This window comes from Ochotona princeps, chromosome 8, assembly GCF_030435755.1.
Source record: "Ochotona princeps isolate mOchPri1 chromosome 8, mOchPri1.hap1, whole genome shotgun sequence".
Taxonomy (NCBI): Eukaryota; Metazoa; Chordata; class Mammalia; order Lagomorpha; family Ochotonidae; genus Ochotona; species Ochotona princeps.
Window position 1 is genome coordinate 59,987,050 of NC_080839.1, and position 21,987 is coordinate 60,009,036.

The window sequence follows — 21,987 nt, forward strand, 5'->3', positions numbered from 1 at the left end:
GCCAGACTCCAGACAAAGAGAGTCTGCCTTGGGGACCGACACTAGCATCTCTCAACTTCAACACTGACATTGGCCTTTCTCCACCTTGTCACTAATGAACCAGCCCTATTCCCCCTCTGGACAAGAAGAAAATTAAGAGTAAGGGTGCAGAGGGCCATGGGATTTGAAACTAGGGAGCTACACCTCACTTTCTGAAACCCAATGTTCTTATCTGTCCAGCAGGCACAGTGTCACTTTCTGTGCCTGGCATTGAGAGGTAAAGCACCTGGCAGGTGTCTGGGTGCTGTAATCTCAGAAAACCACCAGCCATCAAAGTATCCTGGCCCAGGTCAGAGAAGGTGCATTTTCCTCTGGAGAAGGATGTGGGCTATGTGTGCTGCACAGAGAAACCACCCATGAGTCAGATTCCCGTATGCTGACTGTGGACTTGCTGAGCTACTGAGTCATCACCTTTGGGTTGGTGCTGATGGAATAGCTCTTTTGTCCCATTGGGCAGCTGTGGACACTTCCAGCTGTGGTTCCTTGGGGCCTGTTGCTGCTCTCCCAGCTGTGGTTCTCTCTGTTCCTAGCAGCTACCAGCCACAGTGCTTCTCGCCAGGGGCCATTAGAAAGGTTATGGGGTAGAGGCTGAGGGCAGTTGACAAGGTCAATGTGAGAGCTACCACTGTGGTACTTCAGCTAGTGCTGCAAGGCATGTTTTGCCCTTATAAATTTTGACCTCCTTAATGAGAATGCTAATGGAATTAGAGCAATTATGTCCCTGAGGTGGGTTCTTAATGATTTTCTGGCTTGTCCTTGTAGACCATTTAGAGCAGTTTTAAATTTTACAGATCAGTAAGGAAAAAAAAAATAACGTTTTTCATCATGAGTAGAGAAAGGGTGAGGAAATAGGCATAGCACTATTTGATTCTGATATAAAAAAAACAGCATTCCATAAACTCAGGAGATCTTACTTAAAATAACTTCAAAACCACATTCATTTTCAGCTTATTTGGAAAGCAGAAAGAGAGAAAGAGAGAGATATGGGAAAAGATGTTTCATTTGCTGGTCCACTTCCCCGATGCCTGCAACAGCCATGGCTAAACTAGACTGAAGTCAGGAATCCAGAAATCCATTTATGTGTCCCACAGGGATGGCAGGGACCCAAGTTCTTCAGACATCATCTTTTGCCTCCCATGACGGGTATTAGCAGGAAGTTAAGTCTGAAGAGTGTTAGGGATTTGAACCAGGCGCTCTGATACTGAAGGCAGGTGTCCCAAGTTGTGGCTTAATCACTGTGCCATACACCTGCCCCAAGAGAGATGTCAGTATCCAAGATAAGGGCACCTTATACCTGTTCCCGTTCTGATGCTGGCAGTTCACGGCCAATGAACCCAATGAAACTGTTACGTGGACTTTCCTGGTCCTGGGAGCCAGCATCTGGGATCTGGGCCCCAGGACCAAGCTCATCTGGGCTCAGGACTCCAGGGCCACATTGGCTCCCAAGAATCTGAAGTAGGTAGGGTCTCCATGGCTCCTTCAGAGAAAAGCCTATGCCTCTCTGGGGCCTCATCGTGATTCTTTCCGTAAGTCTCCCATCTGCAGTGTCCCTCAGCATGTGTGCGCCAGAGTGAGATCCATCCTCAAGGGGAATCTGGCCCAGGGAAGACTTAAAGTCAGATGCTTCTTACCCAGAAACTGACTCCCCGTCTCCTCCTCCCCATATACAGGGACCTGGCTCAGACCCTGGTGGGCAGGGAGGATGCTCAGATCACACAGGCAGCAATTGTTCCGCAAAGTGGAACTTGCCTGCAGGAGGTGAGATTTCTCAAAGCAGCCAGCCGACTGATGGAAGGGACATGCTAGGGAGGCCACCTGTGAGGGCCACAGTGACAGGCCGTTTTTAGATAGCCTTTGGCATCTCATTCATGGCTTGTTGTACCTGCGTGGAAGATGCTGAAGCAGCTGGTGTCTCAGCACAGCCCCCAGGGTGGGGTAGATCCAAGGCTGGGGGTCCTTGAGGACTCTGTGAAAGCATCATTATCACCCCCAGCCGTGTAGTTCTCCCGCATCCCTGACTCACTGCCCACCTGCCTAACCCAGGGAAACGCAGATCCTTCCCTGCATCTGGGAATGTTCTCTGGAGCTTTTCTAGACGTGCAGGAGCCACTCACACCTGATCTGTGAGTCCTGACACCAGCTCACCTGCTGGTTTGGAACAGTGTCCTTGTCATGTCGCCCCCTGTGTCGTCACCTCACCCCTGCAGTGTCGCTTCACCCCACCATTTGCAGTGCTTGCTGAACAAGGTGAGCAGGTGGGAAAAGGAACCTTTTGTTTTTATTTTTATTTTTGTTTTTTTTTTAGGGTGAGTTCTTCTCAGCCTTCAAGCAGGCTTCCCGCAGGGAAGATGACATTGCCAAGGTCACCTGTGGCATGCGAGTTCTCTTCCAGCCTGGAACCACAGAAGTGAAGGAGTTGGCATTGTGCTATGGCGGGATGGCCAACAGAACCATCTCAGCCCTCAAGACCACTCAGAGGCAGTTGTCTAAGTAAGAGCCCACAGCACAAGGAGCAGTGTCTGGTGCTGCGTCCTGACCACGGCCACTGTTAGTGTCACTCCTGCCACTGTTGCTGCAGCTGCTAACTCCTGGCAGGGGGCACCATTGCTGCTGCCACCACTGGTGCTGTTACTGCTGTATCACTATAACCACTGTTATTGCTGCCACTATTACTAATGCAACTACTGGTATTACTGTTCTCCATCAGTGCTACAATTGCTGTTACTGCTCTCCATGCAGCTTCTATATTATTATCACTCTTGCTGCTTCTACGACTATATTAAGATGGCTACTAGTACTACTACAGGTACCAGCATTATAATTACCATTTTCACTGAATGTATTTCTACTACCATCACTTCTTAGCATGTCTAGAACATTACTATGGTGACTATTACCACTATGACTACTGTAGCTGGCATTGTTACTATGAATGCTGTTGCTCCTATTGCTGTGAATATGAATAACTCTACCACAGCCCTGTTCTTGCTACGGCCACAGTTACTACCATATTACTATTGGTGCTGGTATTTTTGCTTCACTAGCACTGTCCCGTGTGATCCTTACAAATGACCACATGAGCTGGAGAAAATTTAACTTGTCATTTGGTTCCTTGGTCCTGGATCCAACATTTAGATGCCTGACATAAATTTATTTCTCTGTGCCTCAAACTTTATTTCCATTGGTAAATAACTGTAAGACTTTTCCCTAGGACAGTTTTTATTTAAACAAGTGTATTAATTACAAAGCCCAAGGGATATTGTCTAAAATCTACTCATATAGATGAATGAAGATGAGCTCCAAGAGGGGAGGCCAGTAGCCCGGAGCCTGAAGCCAGTTCTGCAGAGACCTTTACGGACACTGAAGATTGCACTGAAACAGTGCGCGTGGCCGTCTGTCTGTCCCTCTCGCAGGTCCTGGGGTGCCGAGCTCCTGCAGGCGGTGTGTGCCGGCCTGGCGGAGGAGCTGGAGCTGCGTGCCGATGCCCCGGGTGGCATGGTGGAGTTCCGACGCACACTCAGCCTCAGCTTCTTCTTCAAGTTCTACCTGACCGTGCTGCAGAAGCTGGGCAGAGAGAACCTGGAAGATGTGAGTGTGGTCACCGAGTCTCTGCACACATCCCATTGGGGATGAGGATGCGGGTCTGGGGGTCTGGGGAGTGGGTTCTTAACCTTGCCTGTGCCTGTAGTCGCCCCCCTCCCACCTCCCATGGCACTGGAGTGGTCCCTGCTGCGTGTAGACACAGCTGATTGTGGTGCTAGGGCTGACATTTAGTCTCACAGGTTGGAAACGGGACGATGCTTCAGGTACTGAGAAGGTTGTGTGGAGTGGCGTGCATTTCAGACTGCACACTCGGGACAGCGTAGGCTGAGGCAGAGCTCAAGCTCCAGGGCCTTAGCGCTTGCTATGTTACACCGGGCACTAGGGGGGAGCCTAGTGCTGGTGAGACCATGTGGGTCAAGGCTCCCTAGTGTGATGAATGATGACAGGGGCTGTGTGGGAGTCAGATGGTGGAGCTAGAAGGTCTCGTGAAGATTGCTAATCTGCACAGAGGGCTCTGGCCTCGCTTTGGCCTGGCTTTGGTTAAAACGTCCACAACCCACCCACCTCATCGACTCTGGCTCCTGACTCTAATAGCCTCCCACTGACGCACACTCAGGAAGCGGCAGGTAATGGTTTAGACGCCTGGGTCGCTGCCACCGTGTGGGAGGCCTGGATTCAGTTCCTGACTCCCTGTTGGCCCAGGCAGTTGCAGGTATTTGGTGAGTGAACAATGCATGGCAGCTCTACCTTTTTTTTTTTTTCTTGGTCTTTCTGCCTCTTAAATTGATGAATAAAAACACTAATACTTAATTAATTGTTTCTTATTATCAGAGTTGTAAAACTTACTGTGGAAAAAAAATTGTGTAAGAAAAGCAACTACTCAGATTCCTCCAAAGAAAACCACAGGCAATAGTTTATTTTTTCTTTGATCTTTTCCTTCGATTTCCTTAACCATCTGTCATACTGCTTGTCTCTCTGTCCTTCAATCCATCCATCCATCTAGCATCTTATTGTCTTTGGAACTGGATATCTTACCTCCTAACAGATTTGACGTCTCACTGCATAGAGAATTTTCTCACCTCTTGCTTGTTTTCTAATGGTTTATTTTATTGATTTGTTTGAAAGGTAGAGTTACAGAGAGAAAGGGAGAAAGAGAGATCTTTCATCTCTCCCAAAGGGTTATATTGACTGTAATCGAGCCCAAACTGAGAGCCAGGAACTCTCTCCAAGTCTCCCACATGGATGGCAAAGGCCTAAGTACTCAGGCTGTCTTTCACTGTTTTCCCAGGGTCATTAACAAGGAAGTGTAACCACTGGAGCTTAAACCAGCTGTCCAAGGGATGCCAGCATTGCTGGTGGCAGCTTAACCTGCTTGGCCACAATGATCACCCCTGCCACACCCCACCCTACTTCTGTTGAGATTCGCTTACACATATTAAATACTCCCCCATGGAACTGAGGAGGGCAAGGAGAGAAAGTACTGCCCACAGTGAGAACAGCACACAGAAATGTGGGGAAGAGAGAGCTGAATGTGTTGGAGCAGGTACAAATTTCTCCGCCTGCAGGTGCAGTGTGGCCACTCTCAGAGCCCACATTTGGATATTACTGAAAAGGGTATAAAATAACAGGATAGGAAGAACGTTTGCCATCATTGAAGTTTGCAGACAACCAAGAAATGGATGAGTGATAATATAGTCTCAGTTAGCTATGGTATGTTCCCTTCACAGACATGTGGTCTGCTGGACCCCACCTTTGCCAGTGCCACCTTACTTTTCCAGAAAGATCCTCCAGCCAATGTCCAGCTCTTCCAAGTAAGTAGAGATGGTGAATGGCTAGTATCAAGGGCCTTTGTTAGTCACATTGGTGACCAATGGCTGGCCGTTAATGTGTGACTAACTTAAATTGTATTGGGAACGTGAAACTGCTTGCTCTTGGGCAGAAATACCCAGAGCATAGAACAAGAACCTGGTGGATGTCAATGCAACTATTGTGCTGATTTGTTAGGGAAAAGAAATCTTTTCATTAAGTCTTTTCTGAATCTTTTGTGGGTTAATATGCAAAGCCAGAAGCTGTTTCACCATGCAAAAGAAAGAGGAAGCTTTCCATGAATTGGCACCAGATAAAGGTGACCAATAAATGGCCAACATCACTGTCCTGTAAACATTTTAGATTTGGCAGCCATCCTCTATTTCTCAATGCTGTTGTAGCAGAATACACATATGAATGAATGTGCTAAGTTCCAATAAAGCTTTATTTCCAAATGTAGGTAGCAGGCTTGGTTTGGTCTGAAGGCTATATACCTGGTTGACCAGTGCACCTGAGTATGCCATGAACTCTGGGATCTTATCACCTGATTTTGAATCAGAACTCCACCAATTTTCCCACTGTGTGAGTTTGAATGCCATTTCAGTGCCTTTTGGGCAAGTTACATAGGCCCTTATGCCTGCAAATGTGGGCATCAATGGTACCTGTTTCACAGAATGGCTTTGATGGCTATGTGGACTAATACAAGTGAATTTGTGGAGAATTTCTGGTACATAGAAATAATTTTATTATTGTTTTGAAAAGCAAAAATGGACCTTTGTTGTACAATTAATACATTCTAAAAGATATTGGGAAATTCAGAGAAGTATTAAGAAGATAATGAAAATCATTCAAAGTCTCACCTCCAAGAAAAAATAGCTTTTTGTTAACTTCTTTCCATCTTTTCTTATTCATATATGGACATGCAAGGGAACTTTGAAAAGCTCATGGAAAGTGGAATTCAAAGAAATGACTATTTGGGTGCTAAAAGTTTTTGAAAATCCATAGCATCTTCAAAATATTCACGGGAAATACATGTGTCATGAAAAAAATGTGTGCATGGATTTCAAACATCTTTTGCAGCCCCAAATAAATGGATTTTTAATTTCCTTTTCCATGAACTTTTGGAAGTTTGTATATATATATATATATGTATATATATATTTCTGTGTATATATAGACACACTGTATTTATACCATGTATTCTTTTCTGCACCCACATATGTGTTTTGTGATTTGTTTTTACACTCATTGTGGTGTTCTTGCCTTGTAATTAAAATTGTTCGAAAGAATATGCTAATGGTTACCCAGCACTCCACTGTTTGAGTCTAGGTTAACCAAGCGCTAACCAATGGACATATGAGTTCATGTATGGATACCATGGCCACTTATCGATGACTTCTTAGGTGTCTGAATCCTTTACCCCAAGCCAACAGTAACCCTGGGCCTAGACTGGAACAGTGCTCTCCACAGCACAGCCTGAGCATTGAACTTGTTGTTCCAGGAGGTGCCCAAGGGTCAGTCTGAGGAGGACATGGTGGGCAGGCCTTTGCCGCACCTTGCTGCAAACATGCAGGCCTCGGGGGAGGCTGTATACTGTGATGACATCCCTCGCTATGAGAATGAGCTGTCCCTCCGACTAGTCACCAGCACACGGGCCCACGCCAAGATCAAGTGAGTGGAGCTGCTGTACAGAAGCCAGTGGTCCTGGGAGAGGAGGGATCTGGGTGGGTTCACCAGGCTGTTTGCCCAGAGGCCCCTCCACTGCCTCCTAGCCTGGAGAGTGGTGACTTGAGGAGCAGTGGGTGTGGGTCTGAACTTATTGGTGCCTGAGAAAGATCTGTTCCTGGGAGAGAAAGGGGATTGACTTTGCATGGCCAACAGAAATCACCTCAGCAAGGCCTTGGGGACCTAACTGGGCTGCTGTGGGCTTCTTGTTTTTTTCATCCAGCATCGTGTTATATTCGCCAGTGGATGCTGGGCTAAACTTACAAGTAAGACTCTGGGGGGAGGAACATGGCCTTGGAAACTGACACACCTGGGTTGGCAGCCCTGGTCTATTGCTTAGCAACCAAGACCTTGAGTTGAGGGTGCAAATTTTAACCTGCCTACATATAGTCAGGTGTGTATGAGGATTAGCCATGGTTGTGCGTGTCTCAAAGTTTGACAGCCTGAACAGCAAGCAATGCCACCTCTGTAGTAGTAATAACTGAAAGACAATAATAATACAAGTTAGTCTGTATATGACACTTAATGTTTGTTCCAAGCTGGTTTGAAGCAACTTAACAACTATTGGCTCATGTATTCCTCACAGCAGCTCTACTGGTAGTTTCTGTTCTCATCCCTATCTTTGAGATGGGAAAAGCAAGGTGCAAGCAGGTTGCTAGTAGACTTGCCCCTGGGCTATGTAGCTGGCAAGGAGAGAGTTGGAGTTTGAAGTCAAGCAGCATTCATGTGTGGTTGTTCAAGCCAGGGGCTATGAAGTTCATTACCTAGCAGGCATTGGACACACAGCCTGATGACTACAAGAGCTAGGAAACCCCTCCCTTGGACCCTGCCACTATGTCAGTTGGAGTTGAGTCTTTTCTCTGCAGCTGCTCCTAGCCTAGACACAGGCTTCAGGAATAATGAACAGGATACAGATATCATATAACACACACATAAAACTCTCTATGCTACTGAAAACAAAATTTATATAAATTGTCATTGTTACCAGCTGTGCGGTAAACTGAGTTGCCTTTGTCCTTGTCTTGAGCCTGTGTCAATCATGACCTGCACTGTCCATGCTGCAGTCATGTGAGTGGATTGTAGGAGGATGGGAGAGCATTGAGGTTGCTGGCACCTGGAAGAGCTCGTGGTGGACCACAGCTGTGCTGCCTTTGGCAACCCTCTGCCTCTGGCACTCTCACCACTTAACCTCAGCTCTAATCCCACAGTTCCTTTTTCTTATGACTGTATGACTTTGGGCAAGTTGCCAGACTTCCCCAAGCTTGGGTTTCCCCATGTGTACAAAGAGAATAGTGCTCACTTTTTTTTCTGGGTTACTTGTGAGGATTAATAGCTTGAAAAGTGGCTGCATTTGTTTCTCTAATGTGCCCCTATCTGAATTCCCAATGTGGAATGAGCCAGAGTGATCAGTGCACAGTTTATAGACTCTACGATGGCTACACAAGCTGAGTCTTTTGCTTTGTGATCTGTCTTAACTCGTCATACATAGGATGCCTGCTGGGCTGGAAGAGCACCATGGTTATCAGGACAGAAATTTAACTGTGTGTACAAGTTCAGGGCCACTGGCTCACTGACATAGGAAGAGCCCATCCTGTGCGAGTGCAGAGCATAAGAACCATGGAGGTATGACCCATATTATTCAGTGAATATCCTGAGTGGCATTTAGCCCAGAACAGCCAACACCTGATACCATTTCATCAGTGTTTACAGAGGTCAGAAATAGAATCTAACAGAAAAGAAAGTAGCAAAGGGAAAATTTAGGATGGAGGCAAGCCTAAGCAAATGAAGACAGGTGTCTGATCAGTGATGCTCCACCTGCTATGTGTTGGCTGGATCCCTCACCTGAGTCATTCTTGCAGGTCCATAGATACTTCGGAGGCAAGAAAGGTGCCCGGGTTTGTTTGCTTCCTCTCGGCTAGTGATATCCCTGGGAGTAACGTAACTGGACTTTTTGATGATGAAACAGTTTTTGCTCAGGACAAGGTATGTCTTGGATTCTTTCATAAATGGAATAAGGATTGACATTTTTGCTTATGCTCATGGTTCCAAATTCCCAATCGTGCAGGATTACATTTGCATATGCAAATATCTGGCCACCATCCATCTGGCCCCCGTATAGAACAATCCATTAAGAAGTGTAGGGTATATTATTCGTTCATTTAATTGATAGCTATTGTTTGTACACAGTAGGATGATTCCATACCAACGTGACAGCAAAGCCAGATTAACAATTGTGTGAATTGAATGAACAATTACGCTCTTCAGGAATAATGTTAAACTACTTTATTAAAAGAAAATAAAAGCCACAATAAACCAACCAAGCAGAAGAGAAGTCATAATGCCTCCACTAGGTGTGTTGATAATTCACTTGTGTGAAAGTTCACCTGTTTTTCTCAATTATATGGAATTCTGCAATAACAATAAAACCTTTCCAAACATTTAAGGCAGCTGCTAGGAAAATCCTGTTACTTTACTCACAGGACTACTTTTTAGATGATGATTTTATGAGCCTAATACAGTCAATTTTTACAAATTAAACATGAAAGTTAACCTACCTTAGTGATGTGAACATGAAAAAGAAAACAAAGCCGCGAATGTGAGGCACAAGGACTCCATCAGGAAAGTATGAAGTAGAAGAACAAATTGCTTTTCAAACTTCAGAAGTCCCCCAAAACATTGCCTTATGGTTAGTGAGGGCCAGCCAGGATCAGCCACCACTAACCGCATAAGCCAAGAACTTAGTTGGATCCTCAAGAGCTTAATTACCAGAGATTTGCATGCTACAATTGTCCTTCTCAGAAACCTCATATTCTGCAGTGAGGAGCTGGATGACAGTGTTGTTGCTTATTTATGTTTTTAGTGAGAGAGGAATGTTAGATTGTTATGAAACTTAATTTCTTGTCCTTTTAAGATGTATTTATTTGTGTATTTAACTGATAAGGCAGAGAACAGAGAAAGGAGAGGAGAGGAGAGAGCAAATCTGCCATCTACTTATGCTCTTGTTCTTCCTAAATGAACACAACTGTGCCTGTGCTAAGCTGAAACCAGGAGCCAGGAACTCCATGCTGGTTTCCCACACGAGTGGCAGGGGCCCAAGTACTGGACCATCTTTTGCTGTGGAGTGATCAGGACTCAAACAGGCACTTCGGTAGAGGATGCTGGCATGGCCAACAACAGGTTACCCTGGGGCACCACAGCTCTGGCCCCTGGGATTGAAGTATTCAGAGAAAACAAAGCAATAATTATTATTCTGTAAGTTCTTAGAAACTATGGTGATGGGCCATGAAGTCTGTGAAAACCAGCTTGAGGGAGCCACTGCCTTGGGGCTTCTAAATGAAATGTAAAGTATGATTGTGGCCACTGAGAAGCTTTTGGTATACAGCTGGGAAACAGAAATCAGGAGAGTAATGGGAAAGAGTTATGGCTGGGAGTCGTGGTCTAGTAACTGGTGCCTGAGGATCTTCTGGGCCTTTGTCTTCACATGGAGACGGAAGGTGCTGTGATAGCCAGCGTGACACTCATGCTTCCTATTCCACTCATGGAAGACAGCAGTAATCATCACCAATTCTATCCAGCCCAGCTCCTCAAAAGCCTGCCAGAATGGAGTAAGAATTGCCCCTGAGGTGAAATCTCTTCCATTCTGATCCTAGTGATCTCCAAGTCCTAGTCCAGCACTCCTGCTCCTAAATATTTACCTGATTTCAACCAGTAGGACAAGGTGATGAAAAGGTCCCAGGCCCTTCCTAAACAGAGCTTTGATTTTGAGAGCAGAGGCTTCTCGGCCTTCTGGAACTATGCAAAGCCTGGTTGCTGGCAAAGAGCTTGGTAAGTTTGCTGACAGTCTGCCTCTGCCCCTAGGTTACTTGTGTTGGGCACATCATTGGTGCTGTGGTCACAGACACCCCAGAACATGCCCAGAGAGCCGCTCAGGGAGTGAAAATCACCTATGAAGATCTTCCAGCCATTATCACAATTGAGGTAACTGCCACGTGGGCTGTTTCGGAGGAGCAGTGGCCTCCTGTCCTGATAAGAAAATTTCTTAGGATCTTCCAGGGGAAACTAGGGTAGAGATTTGGTTACATGTTTTTATTTAACGCCTCATGTCTCTGGAAGTTTGGGTCACTGTTAAACCTTCCTCTTCATGATTTTAGGCTCAGGCCACTAACAGTGGTGTTCCTCCTTCCCAAATTTTGATGCTAACTGATTTCTTTTAGGAGTCCTCACTTGTCCTCAGAAGCTGAGACAGTCTATTCTCACTGAGGAAGTGGAGGAATTGGAACAGGCCTTACCTCCAGCCTGCATGTGAAGTGTATAGAGGAGCCAGTAGGAGAGCAGAGAGGCAGCAATCCAGAGCTGTTCTCTCCTTGCTCACAAACCGTGCAAACCATCTTCCTCCTCCTGAATGCCAAGTGATGGAAGCTTCTTTTTGGTCCTCAGGATGCTATAAAGAATGAATCCTTTTATGGGTCTGAGTTGAAGATCGAGAAAGGAGACCTCAAGAAGGGGTTTTCTGAAGCGGATAACGTTGTCTCAGGTATAGTGTGTCAGGGAGGAGGGTGCACTCTGGTTGGTTGGTTGAATTCAAAGAGCTCCTTGCTGATTCCTGCACCAAGGAAGAGATTTCAGAACAGTTCCTAGCAGGAGATTCCATTTGACACTTGTAACAAAACAGTGGGCAGCCAGTTGGGGTCAATGCTTGGTCACCTGAAGCTATTGGTCTAGCCTGGGAGAACCTCTTGCTTTGGGTAGAGGTTGGCATAGTGACATGTTCTAATTTGGACAGCTGTCCTAGGAAGATGACAGCCACAGATGTAGCCAGCCATGGGCCTGCCAGGCCTGCAGCCACACAGAGTCCTCAACTGCCCAGGATGCATCAAGGTGGTCCTTACCCAGGATCATCTGGCTGTCACCGAGCCTGTCTTATCCTCCTCCTCCCTCCTCAGTGTCAAGACCCATCTCTGACATTGAAGTGAGGTGTAAAGCTGTTACCCCAGGTCAAGGCACTAAGTCATGTACTTTTGGGAGTTGCTTTGTATGTTGAATGTGTGAAGCACTGCCGCGTTACTAGCAAGTCACCTCCGCCATAGACCTAGTAGCTTCACTTTTGTAAGATGCTCTTGTTTGCAGTTTTCTGCCAGCCTAAAGAAAGACAGGCCAGTGGTCACAGAGTGACTAGATGAACACTGCAATGGGAGTGTGTGTGTGTGTGTGTGGTAGACTATGAGTGGAGGCAGAAGAAAGCTTTTGAAAGCAGCTGGAGGGATGGGCGTTGGTGTAGCAGTTAAGACACTGTTTAGGATAGACCCTGGAGAGCAGCAGTGGAAGCTTGAGTAACAGGTCCACTCCCTGCCCCCTCCCCGCTTTCCCTTGGGAACCCAGGATTGAGTTCCTAGCTCCTCGATTTGGCCACCTGGCTATTGCAGGCATTTAGGGAGTGAACCAGCAGATAGGAACTCGGTCTCATAAATAAATAAATCTTTTTTTTTTTTTTTTTACAAAATTGAGGGAGCCATCAGATAGCGTGAGATAATATCCTCCACCATAATGAATAACCATGAGGTTGAACAAACAGTGGCTGGGCCGATATACTTTTTTATATAAAGTTGTGGTGGTTACTGTCATGTTCCAGTACTGACAGATTTTAATGTATGGTTGTTCTCAGGCAGTTATGTGTAAGAACCCTTTCTTTGTCACCTCCTTTAGATTCTGACAGCTTTCCCGTTCCTTCTATGCAATCATTTCTTGGCCTTCACTAAAAATGCATTAGGAATCATATTAGAAATGTTTGAGTCCCACCAACTACAGTGAGCAGAGGTGTTTGTACCCAATGTATTTTTCAGTGTCACACACATTTCATTTTGGGGGTTCCAAGTAGAGAGGGACATGAAGTTCCCAGGTGCCTGAGCACAGAGGCCCTTTTCTACTGCAGCTGGGGAACCCTGAGGTTACCTGAGAGCTGTGGGCAGCTGCACAGGCCACATGGCTGGGCATGCTCCCTGGTCAGGCCAGTGTGGGGCTCACCATGGGGCTCGCATTGCTGTCCTAGGAGAATTGTATATCGGGGGCCAAGAGCACTTCTACCTGGAGACTCACTGCACCATTGCTGTCCCAAAAGGCGAGGCAGGGGAGATGGAACTCTTTGTCTCTACACAGAACACCATGAAGACGCAGGTAGGTGGCCAGTGGGCTGGCTTCTGGGGCTGGGGAGGATGTGGGGAAGCACCACGTGACATTGGAGGGCAGTGTGGTCCATGGCCAAAGGGAAATGTGGGCAGGTCTGAAAGGGGCCTGGAATATGATGGTTAGCTGGAGCCTGGGGTTAGCTCTTATCTCTCCAGTTCTATTCAGCCTTGGTCAAGTTACATCCTCCCTCCAAAGAGGCTGGTGACAACCACAGGGACCACAAACCTATCTACAGCAACTTGAACGTTTCTTGGCTGTCTGTAATGTGACAGTGGCCTGCCAGCTGGCCCCATCCTTGTAATCTGCTGGTCTTTGGTCAGACAGAAGGAGCTTGGGCTTTGCAGGTCCACTGCGAGCAGCTGCCCGTCCCTGTGGCTGATGACGAATGTCTACCTTGTCTCAGCTCAGCCTGCAGTGTCTGATGAGGGCCAGACCCCCACACTGCTAACTACAAGGCTGCCGTTGGAGGGGAGGGGCACTTTGAATCAAGGGATTTCAGAATTCACAACAATAGTGAGGCCCTTCCATCTCACGCAACCACTGAGTCTGGCCCAAACGGAGTCCCAGTGATGCCTTCAGTGGCATTGGTTTGGATTTTTCTTTTCTTTTCTTCCACATAGAGCTTTGTAGCAAAAATGTTAGGAGTTCCAGCCAATCGGATTGTGGTCCGAGTCAAGAGATTGGGAGGTGGCTTTGGAGGGAAGGAGACCCGGAGCACTGTGGTGTCCACAGCAGTGGCTCTGGCTGCATACAAGTGAGTTCTAAAGCCTGCTTCACCCGGTAGCCTTTGGGAGGAGAAATAAGTCTGTCTGCCAGGAAATCATCTTCGGTTCCCCCTATGAGGAATGATTTGGTTCTGCTTCAATTTCCCCCTACTGTCTATTTGTAGAACCGTAGAGCTTAGCGGAGAGAGTGAGAGTAACATTGCCCGTTGCTGCGTGCTCTGATGCAGGTGTCTGTGTCTTCCTGCAGTACCCGGCTGCAAGTTCCCCAAGGGTGGGCACTTCTCACATCTTATAGATTCTCTTATCCTGCCCAGGCCATGCCTATTCAGTGAAGCAGTCCAGTTTAGCTCTGCCTCCTGTGCCAGGCTTATTTGCTTTCTGCCTCTCCAGTACTCCCAGATTCCTAACCCTCTTGGTGCCTACACAGGACAGGCCGCCCTGTGCGCTGCATGCTGGACCGTGATGAGGACATGCTCATAACTGGTGGCCGACATCCTTTCCTGGCCAGATATAAGGTTCTGGGTGCTGGGGGTGTGCCAGGGTGGGCAGGGGGTTCCTGGAAGGAGCCAGGGGACAGAGCCCAAGGGAGTTGGAGTTGCCCTTTCACTTTTTACCTAATAATTTGCTGAAGCTCAAGAAGAAAACAGCAGCAAGAGAAATTCAAGGCAGCCAACAGCAATGCAGAAATATATACTATAATCATCATTTATCAGCAGGTCTAATGGAAACCCACCATGCTGGGTATCCAATGTTGACACATTCACAGCCTGTTAAAAAATCAGAGTGACTCCTTGGTAATATGCAATGAGAAATAAGGCTTCCTAGAGGTGGGGTAGGGCAGACACCTATTCTGGCTAGACACTGCCCAGCTTTACTCTGGGACAGGCTCTTTTCTGGTCTTCTGGGTATGGCCAGTCCCTTCTTACAAAGGTTTCATTCCCCTCTATGCTCTTTAGCCTGGGAGCTCTCTTTTACCATGTGTTGGCCTTGAACACCTCCTGTTTGAGTCATTCTGACTTTGTTTCAGGATTTAGCTCCCAGAAAGGAATTCCATTTTTCTTATTCCTAAGTTCTTATGGGCCTGTAAAAAGCTCCTTGATCTTCCAGGTTTGTAAAATATCCTATGAAGACTTCCTTTGATGCTTACAAGGTCAGGAACACACAAGCACGTCGGTGTGCCTGTGAAGCACAGCTCTTCAGATTTTTGTCTGTTGCCCAAATCTCCATGGGGAGCCCTCCAAGATCCTCCCAGATGTCCCTTCCCAGCCTGCCCCTTCTTGTCCTATCCTGATCAACCCTCACTCTTCTATCTCCTCACTCCCTCTTTTAGAGCCAGAAGCTGGGATTGGGTGGAAGAGGGCAGAGTGTTGGGGCACAGTGTGAGGGGAGGGAAGGTACGGGTATCCCAGTAGGAAGGTGTTAGACCCTGGGGTCCTTCCCCTTTTTGTGGTGCGGTGTCTTGCTCTGTTTCCTGCAGGTAATGCAGGGGGTAGGGGAGGATCAGACACAGAGGAGGGGCTTGCAGTGAAAAGTTGTTTTTTCATCAGGTGGGTTTCATGAAGACTGGCAAAGTAGTGGCCCTGGAGGTGGAGCACTTCAGCAATGCAGGGAACAGCCAGGATCTCTCTCAAGGAGTAAGTAGGACCCTCCCCCAACTCCTGGGGTGATGGGGTATCAAGAGCGTAACCCACAGTCCATTGGTACACCTGGGCACAGGTCTCCCCAGGTCTTGCCTGTCCCGTTGCAGTTGCATCCTGGCTGGTCCCCACCCTGGGTTTTACATCCTTGATTAAGCTCTAAGGCATAGAAATGGTCCTGTTACTTCTCTGATTGCAAACTCGTCCTTGTGCAACTGTTTTGCCAAAGAATCCGTTAGTTATGTTATGGAAACTGACCACCAGGGAGCCGAGAGCCACTTATGGAAAAGGAAGAACTTTTATTTTTACAGAAGGCCCCATTTCATCTGGATCACCTCAGAATGGCTGAACCCTGATCAATCGACTTTTGTTTCATGCTTTTATAGGGCAAGTGCGAGGGCGTTTGTGTGGGCAGGGGAGCAAGGAAGGGGGAAGTACAGATGCGAACACATGGCAATCTGCCTTGAGCTGTCACAATTTCTGGAACTTTCTGAGCTGTAGCAGTTCCTGGCATTTCCTTATCTCTTGGTTAGCATTCTTATCTCTCCCTGAAGGCTCTGTAGGCCTGTGTCTTCATGTCTCAGCGTAGGTTTGTTTTTCACATGAACTTTGTGTAAGCCTGTTCTCTTTCTTTCTTATTTATGGATTATTATCCACAATATAGTTTTATAGGTATAAGGTTCATCCCTCCCTCTCCCCTTCCTTCCTCTCCATTTTCCTCTCCCACTCTTTGTCCCTGGTTATCATGGTAGTTTAGTTCTTCAGTTCATGGTTACAAGCTTAACTTTCTGCAAGGCAAGGCTTTAGCCACTGAACCACCACACCAGGCCCTGATCTCATAATGAGCATACCGCTGCTGCTTTCTTTTGATTAATAATTGCATGGTTTATCATTTTCATTCTTTTACTTTAAGTCTGCTTGTATTGTTATATCTGAAGTGATTTTCTTGAAGATAGCATGTAGTTGTATCAAGCTTTCTAATCCCTTCTGTTAATTGTTTGATTTTGGTCACATTGTTTCTATTTAAAATAATTATTGATTGATAGGGCATAAGTCTGCTGCTTTATGTTTTAGGCTGGTTTATTTTACGTTTGTTCTCTTAGGATTTTTGGTCTCCTTTCCTGCAGATGGACATTTTTAAGAGTTCTGATTTATTATGATATTGTTGAAAAAGTCTTTTATCTAGGTCTTTTAGTGGTTTCTCACTGAATCACATGACAGATACATGTAACTTACATGACCTGTTGAAGTCATTTTATCAGGGAATTTGCTTGCCTCTACGTCCTCCTGCCTTCTGTATTTACGCATTATTTTGTCAAAAATTCTTCCCTACGTACATTTGGAGACACATTGAGACAGTATCATGGCTTTTGCTTTTATTAGCAGACAGGACTTGTAAAACTCAAGAAGGAATCGTCTCTTGCTTTTACCTGTACTTTTATTGAAAATGGTTTGTTTGTTTGTTTGTTTTGTTTTTGCCCAGGGTTTCAAGGCTCATTCTTTAATCCTTTTGTTTCTTTTTAGAGATTCCTTGCAACCATTGTTTTATTTTTAGATTTTTTTTGGAGACAATTGGGTTGAAAATTCTTTACTTTCTGCATTTGAAAAATGTGCTGCTTCTTTTCTGCCTTCTAAAGTTTATTGAAGAAAATTATTTGCTATTCTAATTACCCTCCCCCGTAGGTAAGGTGTTGTTTTCTCTGACTGTTTTCATGATGTTGTTTTTTCTTTTATTATGTCTTCTGATGAGTTTCTTCCATTTTATCCTGTTTGGTGATCACCCAGAAGAAAATCTGTAGGTTTATGTCTCTTGAAAAAATTGGGAAGTTTTCAAATATTATTTCTTTGAGGACTTTTTTTTAAACCCGACTTGTTTTTAAACACTATTTTTATTTGCTTCAAATGCAAGGTCAGAGGGGGAAGGAGTAGAGACACAGAGGGGACAGATTGATTGTCCATCTGCTTGTTCCCTCTTTAGCTGCAGGAGCTGTGAGTGGCTCCTTTCAGAAGGTGGAAGGGCGACGCATGGAAGGAGCACCTGGTGACCCTGAGATATTTGTACTATAGCTTTCAGCTTTCATGGGAAAAACTCATTTATAAAGAGTTAGTAAAATCAACTTTTCTTTTCAAGGAACTATCATGTTAGGAAAGGGCTTCTCTGTAGAGAAGGTGGGAATTATAAGTGGCTAGGGTGCAGTAAGGAGATGCTTTCAACATCCCAGGGAAGATGTATCTGGGTTAGAAAGAGGAGCCCTGGACAGTGCAGCTGGGAAAGGTGGGCATGCCTGCAGCCCTCCAGGCTCTATTCTGAGAATCCACTGAAACTAGCATGTTGCTCTCTCCAATTGTGACTTCCTCTGCTTCAGATCATGGAAAGAGCTCTATTCCACATGGACAACTGCTATAAAATCCCCAATATCCGGGGCACTGGGAGGCTGTGCAAGACCAACCTGCCCTCCAACACGGCCTTCCGGGGCTTTGGAGGTCCCCAGGGGATGCTTATTGCCGAGTATTGGATGAGTGAAGTTGCCCTGACTTGTGGACTGCCAGCAGAGGAGGTAAGCTAGGATTCTAGTGTCACAAGCCCACAGTGGGACAGCCTACTTTGGTGGTGGTGGGGTGGGGCTTTGCGTCTTACACATCTCTCATGGGGTAGAAGAAGGGCAGGTGTTATTGAAGGGCTGGAAATGTAACTGCAGGTTTTGACCCTCCCCCTAGTTTCTTGCCACTGCCAAGGCCTCTTTGTCTCTCTCCTTGGGAAGGTGCGGAGGAAAAACCTGTACAAAGAAGGGGATCTGACCCACTTCAACCAGAAGCTTGAGGGATTTACCTTGCCCAGGTGCTGGGATGAATGCTTGGCAAGCTCTCAGTATCAGGCACGGAAGAGTGAGGTTGACAAGTTCAACAGGTAAAGTCCCAGGAATGGGTGTGAGTTTGAGGTGCTGGTGTCATAGGGTTTTATGGTCTGAAACCTTTCTGCTGAACCCCACATCCGAAGCCAACATTCCAGTGGCTAACTTATGACCCTGCTGAGGTAGTGGTTCTTTCATAGCCACTTTCTCAGGAATTTGTAGTGAACTTCAGTCCAGGACAGGTGGATTCAAGCTTGTTCTGAGTGCCACAGCTTACCAGTTTCTGATTTGTCTTTATGTTTTTGTGTGCCTTCTGAGCACAACATTCTATATTTATTTTCTTATTTGAGAGGTTGAGAGAGCGAGAGAGAGGGTGGGAGAGAGAGAGAAAGATCTTCCATTTATTGGTTCATTCCCCCAAACATCTGCAGTAGCCAGGGTGGGGCCAGGGTGAGGCTAGCAACCTTGAACTTCACCCAGGTCTCCCATGTGCATAGCAGAGTCTCAGCTGTTTGAATAATCATCAATTCAACCTTTGAACTGTCTCTCAGGATTGCATAAGCCAAGAAACTAGATTGGAAGCAGAGTCCATGGGACACAGAGAAGGCAGTCCAGCATGGGGTGAGGGCATCCCAGGAGGTGGCATGCTTTGCTGTGCTTTCGTGTCTGCTCTCAGTCTATCACAGACAGCTCTAAGAACAACACAGTTGTGAAGCTGCTTCTGATGCTGATCTGTAATGTGACCTTGATAAAATGGGTCATCCCATTTTGCTGGTGAATCTGCTTGGAGTTTTAACATCTGCACAGGGGGGATAATGGTACTGACTCTGCTTCTTCACAGAATTGCAGGTAACCAGACAGAAAACACAGAGAAGGCATTGCTATCCATTCCTAGCCTCAGTTCATTATCATTGTTCAAGACCACGAGGGCCCTGAATCAAAGTCTACTTAGGGAAGATGGTTGGTGGTGTTTTAAAATTCAGATTCCTAGGGGTTGGCTCTGACCTGCTGTGGGGTAAGACCCAGGACCCAAATTTCTACTTTTCTCCTTGCCTGTGCTTATTTGGTTACGATTCAGTAGGGTTGTAACCATCCTCATTTGGTATGAAGACAATGCCTAGAAATATGGCCGCTGTGACACTAGCATGGCAGAAAAAGCTCTGTGAGGATATTCCTTTTTCTCCAGGGAGAACTGTTGGAAAAAGAGAGGACTGAGCATCATTCCCACCAAGTTTGGTATAAGCTTCACAGTTCCGTTTCTGAATCAGGTAACTGCTTCATATAATCTTATCTACCTTCGCTGGTAGTGGACCCCATTTTCCCCAGTGTTGTAAGGGGAAGTGCCACTAAAAACATGCACTGTGGGAGGCTTTCTGTTGCTAAGTGAGATTTGAGCTTGCATATTCCTTTCTGTGTACTATGTCACAAGCCAGTGGGCCTCGGAGGGCTGGGCTAGTCTCCAGGTGCTTCCAGTCCTGCTTGCAAGTCTGCCGACCTCTGCCTTTTTCCTCCTGTTCGTCCACCTTTAGAGTGGGAACAAGACCCTTGAACCGCTTCGCTCTGTGGATGAGAGACAGAAAGACATGAAAGACCATATTACAAAATTACAAAATTTATTCTGATGTAATTCTTGTTTGGCATTTGGACCCCAGACGTAGTTGCTGGCTTTCCTTGTTCTCAGCTCCATGCCTTCAGTCCCAGGTCTTATGCTGAGTTAGGATTTGCTGAGTTTCTTCTGTCTGTTATGCCCTTGTTCTAGGCTGGAGCTCTGATTCACGTGTACACAGACGGTTCTGTGCTCCTGACGCACGGGGGTACTGAGATGGGCCAGGGCCTTCACACCAAGATGGTCCAGGTGAGCAGCTGGGAGGCTGGGCTGTCCTCTCCAGCACTGTGCTAGGAGACATTGAGCTGTGGAATATTCCAGAAGCAGGAGTAGGTATCGAATTCTTCCCTCCCCCAATTCAGCATGGCCACTCATTCTTACGTGGCCTTGGATAGCTCTTCTCCCTATCTTGGCCTCAGTTTCCCTTGCTGTGTAGAGTTTCACCTAGATATATCCCTTACCTGGCCTCCAGGGCCTCCAGGGCCTCCAGGGCCCGTTGGCTCTGTATAGGAGTCAGCCCCCACACTCCCTCACAGTGAAGATTCCTCACAGTGGAACTAGGATAATGAAGCTGGATTCATGTCAGGACATCTGTTTGACTCATGAGCAATGGCCAAATTCAAAGCCAAGGTTAGATTAAAAAGGCACTGTTACCAATTAGGCTTACATGTCTTTAAAAATTTAATCACATCACTCTGTGGAGTGCTATTTCAAATCCTGCCAGATGTACAAACATCTTAACATCAATAGGATTAGAACCTACAAAATGATTTCCTGGCCCCTGATAGTGGCGCTGAGTTCTCTTCTCATCCCACAGGTGGCCAGCAGAGCCCTGAAAATCCCCACCTCCAAGATTTATATCAGCGAGACGAGCACCAGCACGGTGCCCAACACCTCTCCCACAGCTGCCTCCGTCAGCACTGACATCAACGGACAGGCTGTTTATGTACGGAGCACAAGGGGACTGGCAGAGCAGAGGGCCTGCCCGGGACCTGGGGCCTGGAGAGCCCCCCAGATGGTAGCTGGGATGGGTTCTTTCAGGTTGTTTGACTGTGGTTTTGCCTTTGGCTCTCTTTCCTGGAATATGCTAATGGAGAGGCCCAAAAGCCATGGTCACTTCTACCAGAGCCAAGAGGGAGGAGTGAAGGAGGCAGAGGGGTGCTGGAAACAACAGGGAACTTCCAGGGAAATGCTTCCCCTGTTGTTGGAGCTGGCCACAGGGCAAACTGAGAACTGATGCAAGGGTTGGCCTGGTCAGATGCCCTTGTCACCAGACAAGGATGGCCTCGAACACATTCCCATCTCAGCCTGGGCACTGGGTGGGGCTTATGTACTTTCCTCTGGCAGGATCCTGTGGCACCCCTGGGCCTTGGTCATTCCTGGATTGTGGCTAGGGTGTGTGAGAGGCACTCTGGATACAGCATTGCGTTCAGAGGACTTTCTGAGGACCCTGTCCCCACCCCCACCCCACCTCCACCCCCAGGCCCAGGCCCTGAAGTGCAGAGGGCTGATGTGGTCATTGCATTTTCCTCAGGAAGCTTGCCAGACCATCCTGAAGAGACTGGAGCCCTTCAAGAAGAAGAACCCCAGTGGCTCCTGGGAAGACTGGGTGAGTTCAGACTCACCAAAGAGACATGGGCAAATGAGAGGGGTCAGTAGCAGAGCCTGCATCCTTGTCCTTCAGGAGGGTAGCATTGGTGAGTCAGTCATACAAAGAGAAAAGTGGGTGTCTGTATGATGCTGCAGCACAGGGACATGCTGGGCCCCTTGCATCTAGGCCCTTGAGGGCCTTGTGGGAATTGGAGTCTTGGCTCCCCTGAATCTCAGAGGAACCACTGAATATGCCCTATTATGAAGTCTTGGTTCACCCA

The 21,987-nt window shown here is 46.8% G+C and overlaps 1 protein-coding gene across 2 annotated transcripts in view; it reads left to right on the forward strand.

Annotated features, from left to right (window-relative positions):
• The window catches only part of XDH (xanthine dehydrogenase), a 60,990-nt gene that overhangs the window by 28,714 nt on the left and 10,289 nt on the right, over positions 1 to 21,987 (forward strand). For both annotated transcript variants that reach the window (XM_004582714.3, XM_058668118.1), the window contains exons 14-30: positions 2,345 to 2,529; positions 3,453 to 3,627; positions 5,310 to 5,393; positions 6,890 to 7,059; positions 8,973 to 9,096; positions 10,972 to 11,091; positions 11,551 to 11,647; positions 13,160 to 13,284; positions 13,917 to 14,050; positions 14,449 to 14,536; positions 15,569 to 15,655; positions 18,025 to 18,216; positions 18,421 to 18,566; positions 19,697 to 19,778; positions 20,270 to 20,365; positions 20,934 to 21,062; positions 21,651 to 21,725. In XM_004582714.3, coding sequence (XP_004582771.2) covers positions 2,345 to 2,529; positions 3,453 to 3,627; positions 5,310 to 5,393; positions 6,890 to 7,059; positions 8,973 to 9,096; positions 10,972 to 11,091; positions 11,551 to 11,647; positions 13,160 to 13,284; positions 13,917 to 14,050; positions 14,449 to 14,536; positions 15,569 to 15,655; positions 18,025 to 18,216; positions 18,421 to 18,566; positions 19,697 to 19,778; positions 20,270 to 20,365; positions 20,934 to 21,062; positions 21,651 to 21,725 — 2,109 coding nt within the window. The remainder of the gene's footprint in view (positions 1 to 2,344; positions 2,530 to 3,452; positions 3,628 to 5,309; positions 5,394 to 6,889; positions 7,060 to 8,972; positions 9,097 to 10,971; positions 11,092 to 11,550; positions 11,648 to 13,159; positions 13,285 to 13,916; positions 14,051 to 14,448; positions 14,537 to 15,568; positions 15,656 to 18,024; positions 18,217 to 18,420; positions 18,567 to 19,696; positions 19,779 to 20,269; positions 20,366 to 20,933; positions 21,063 to 21,650; positions 21,726 to 21,987) is intronic.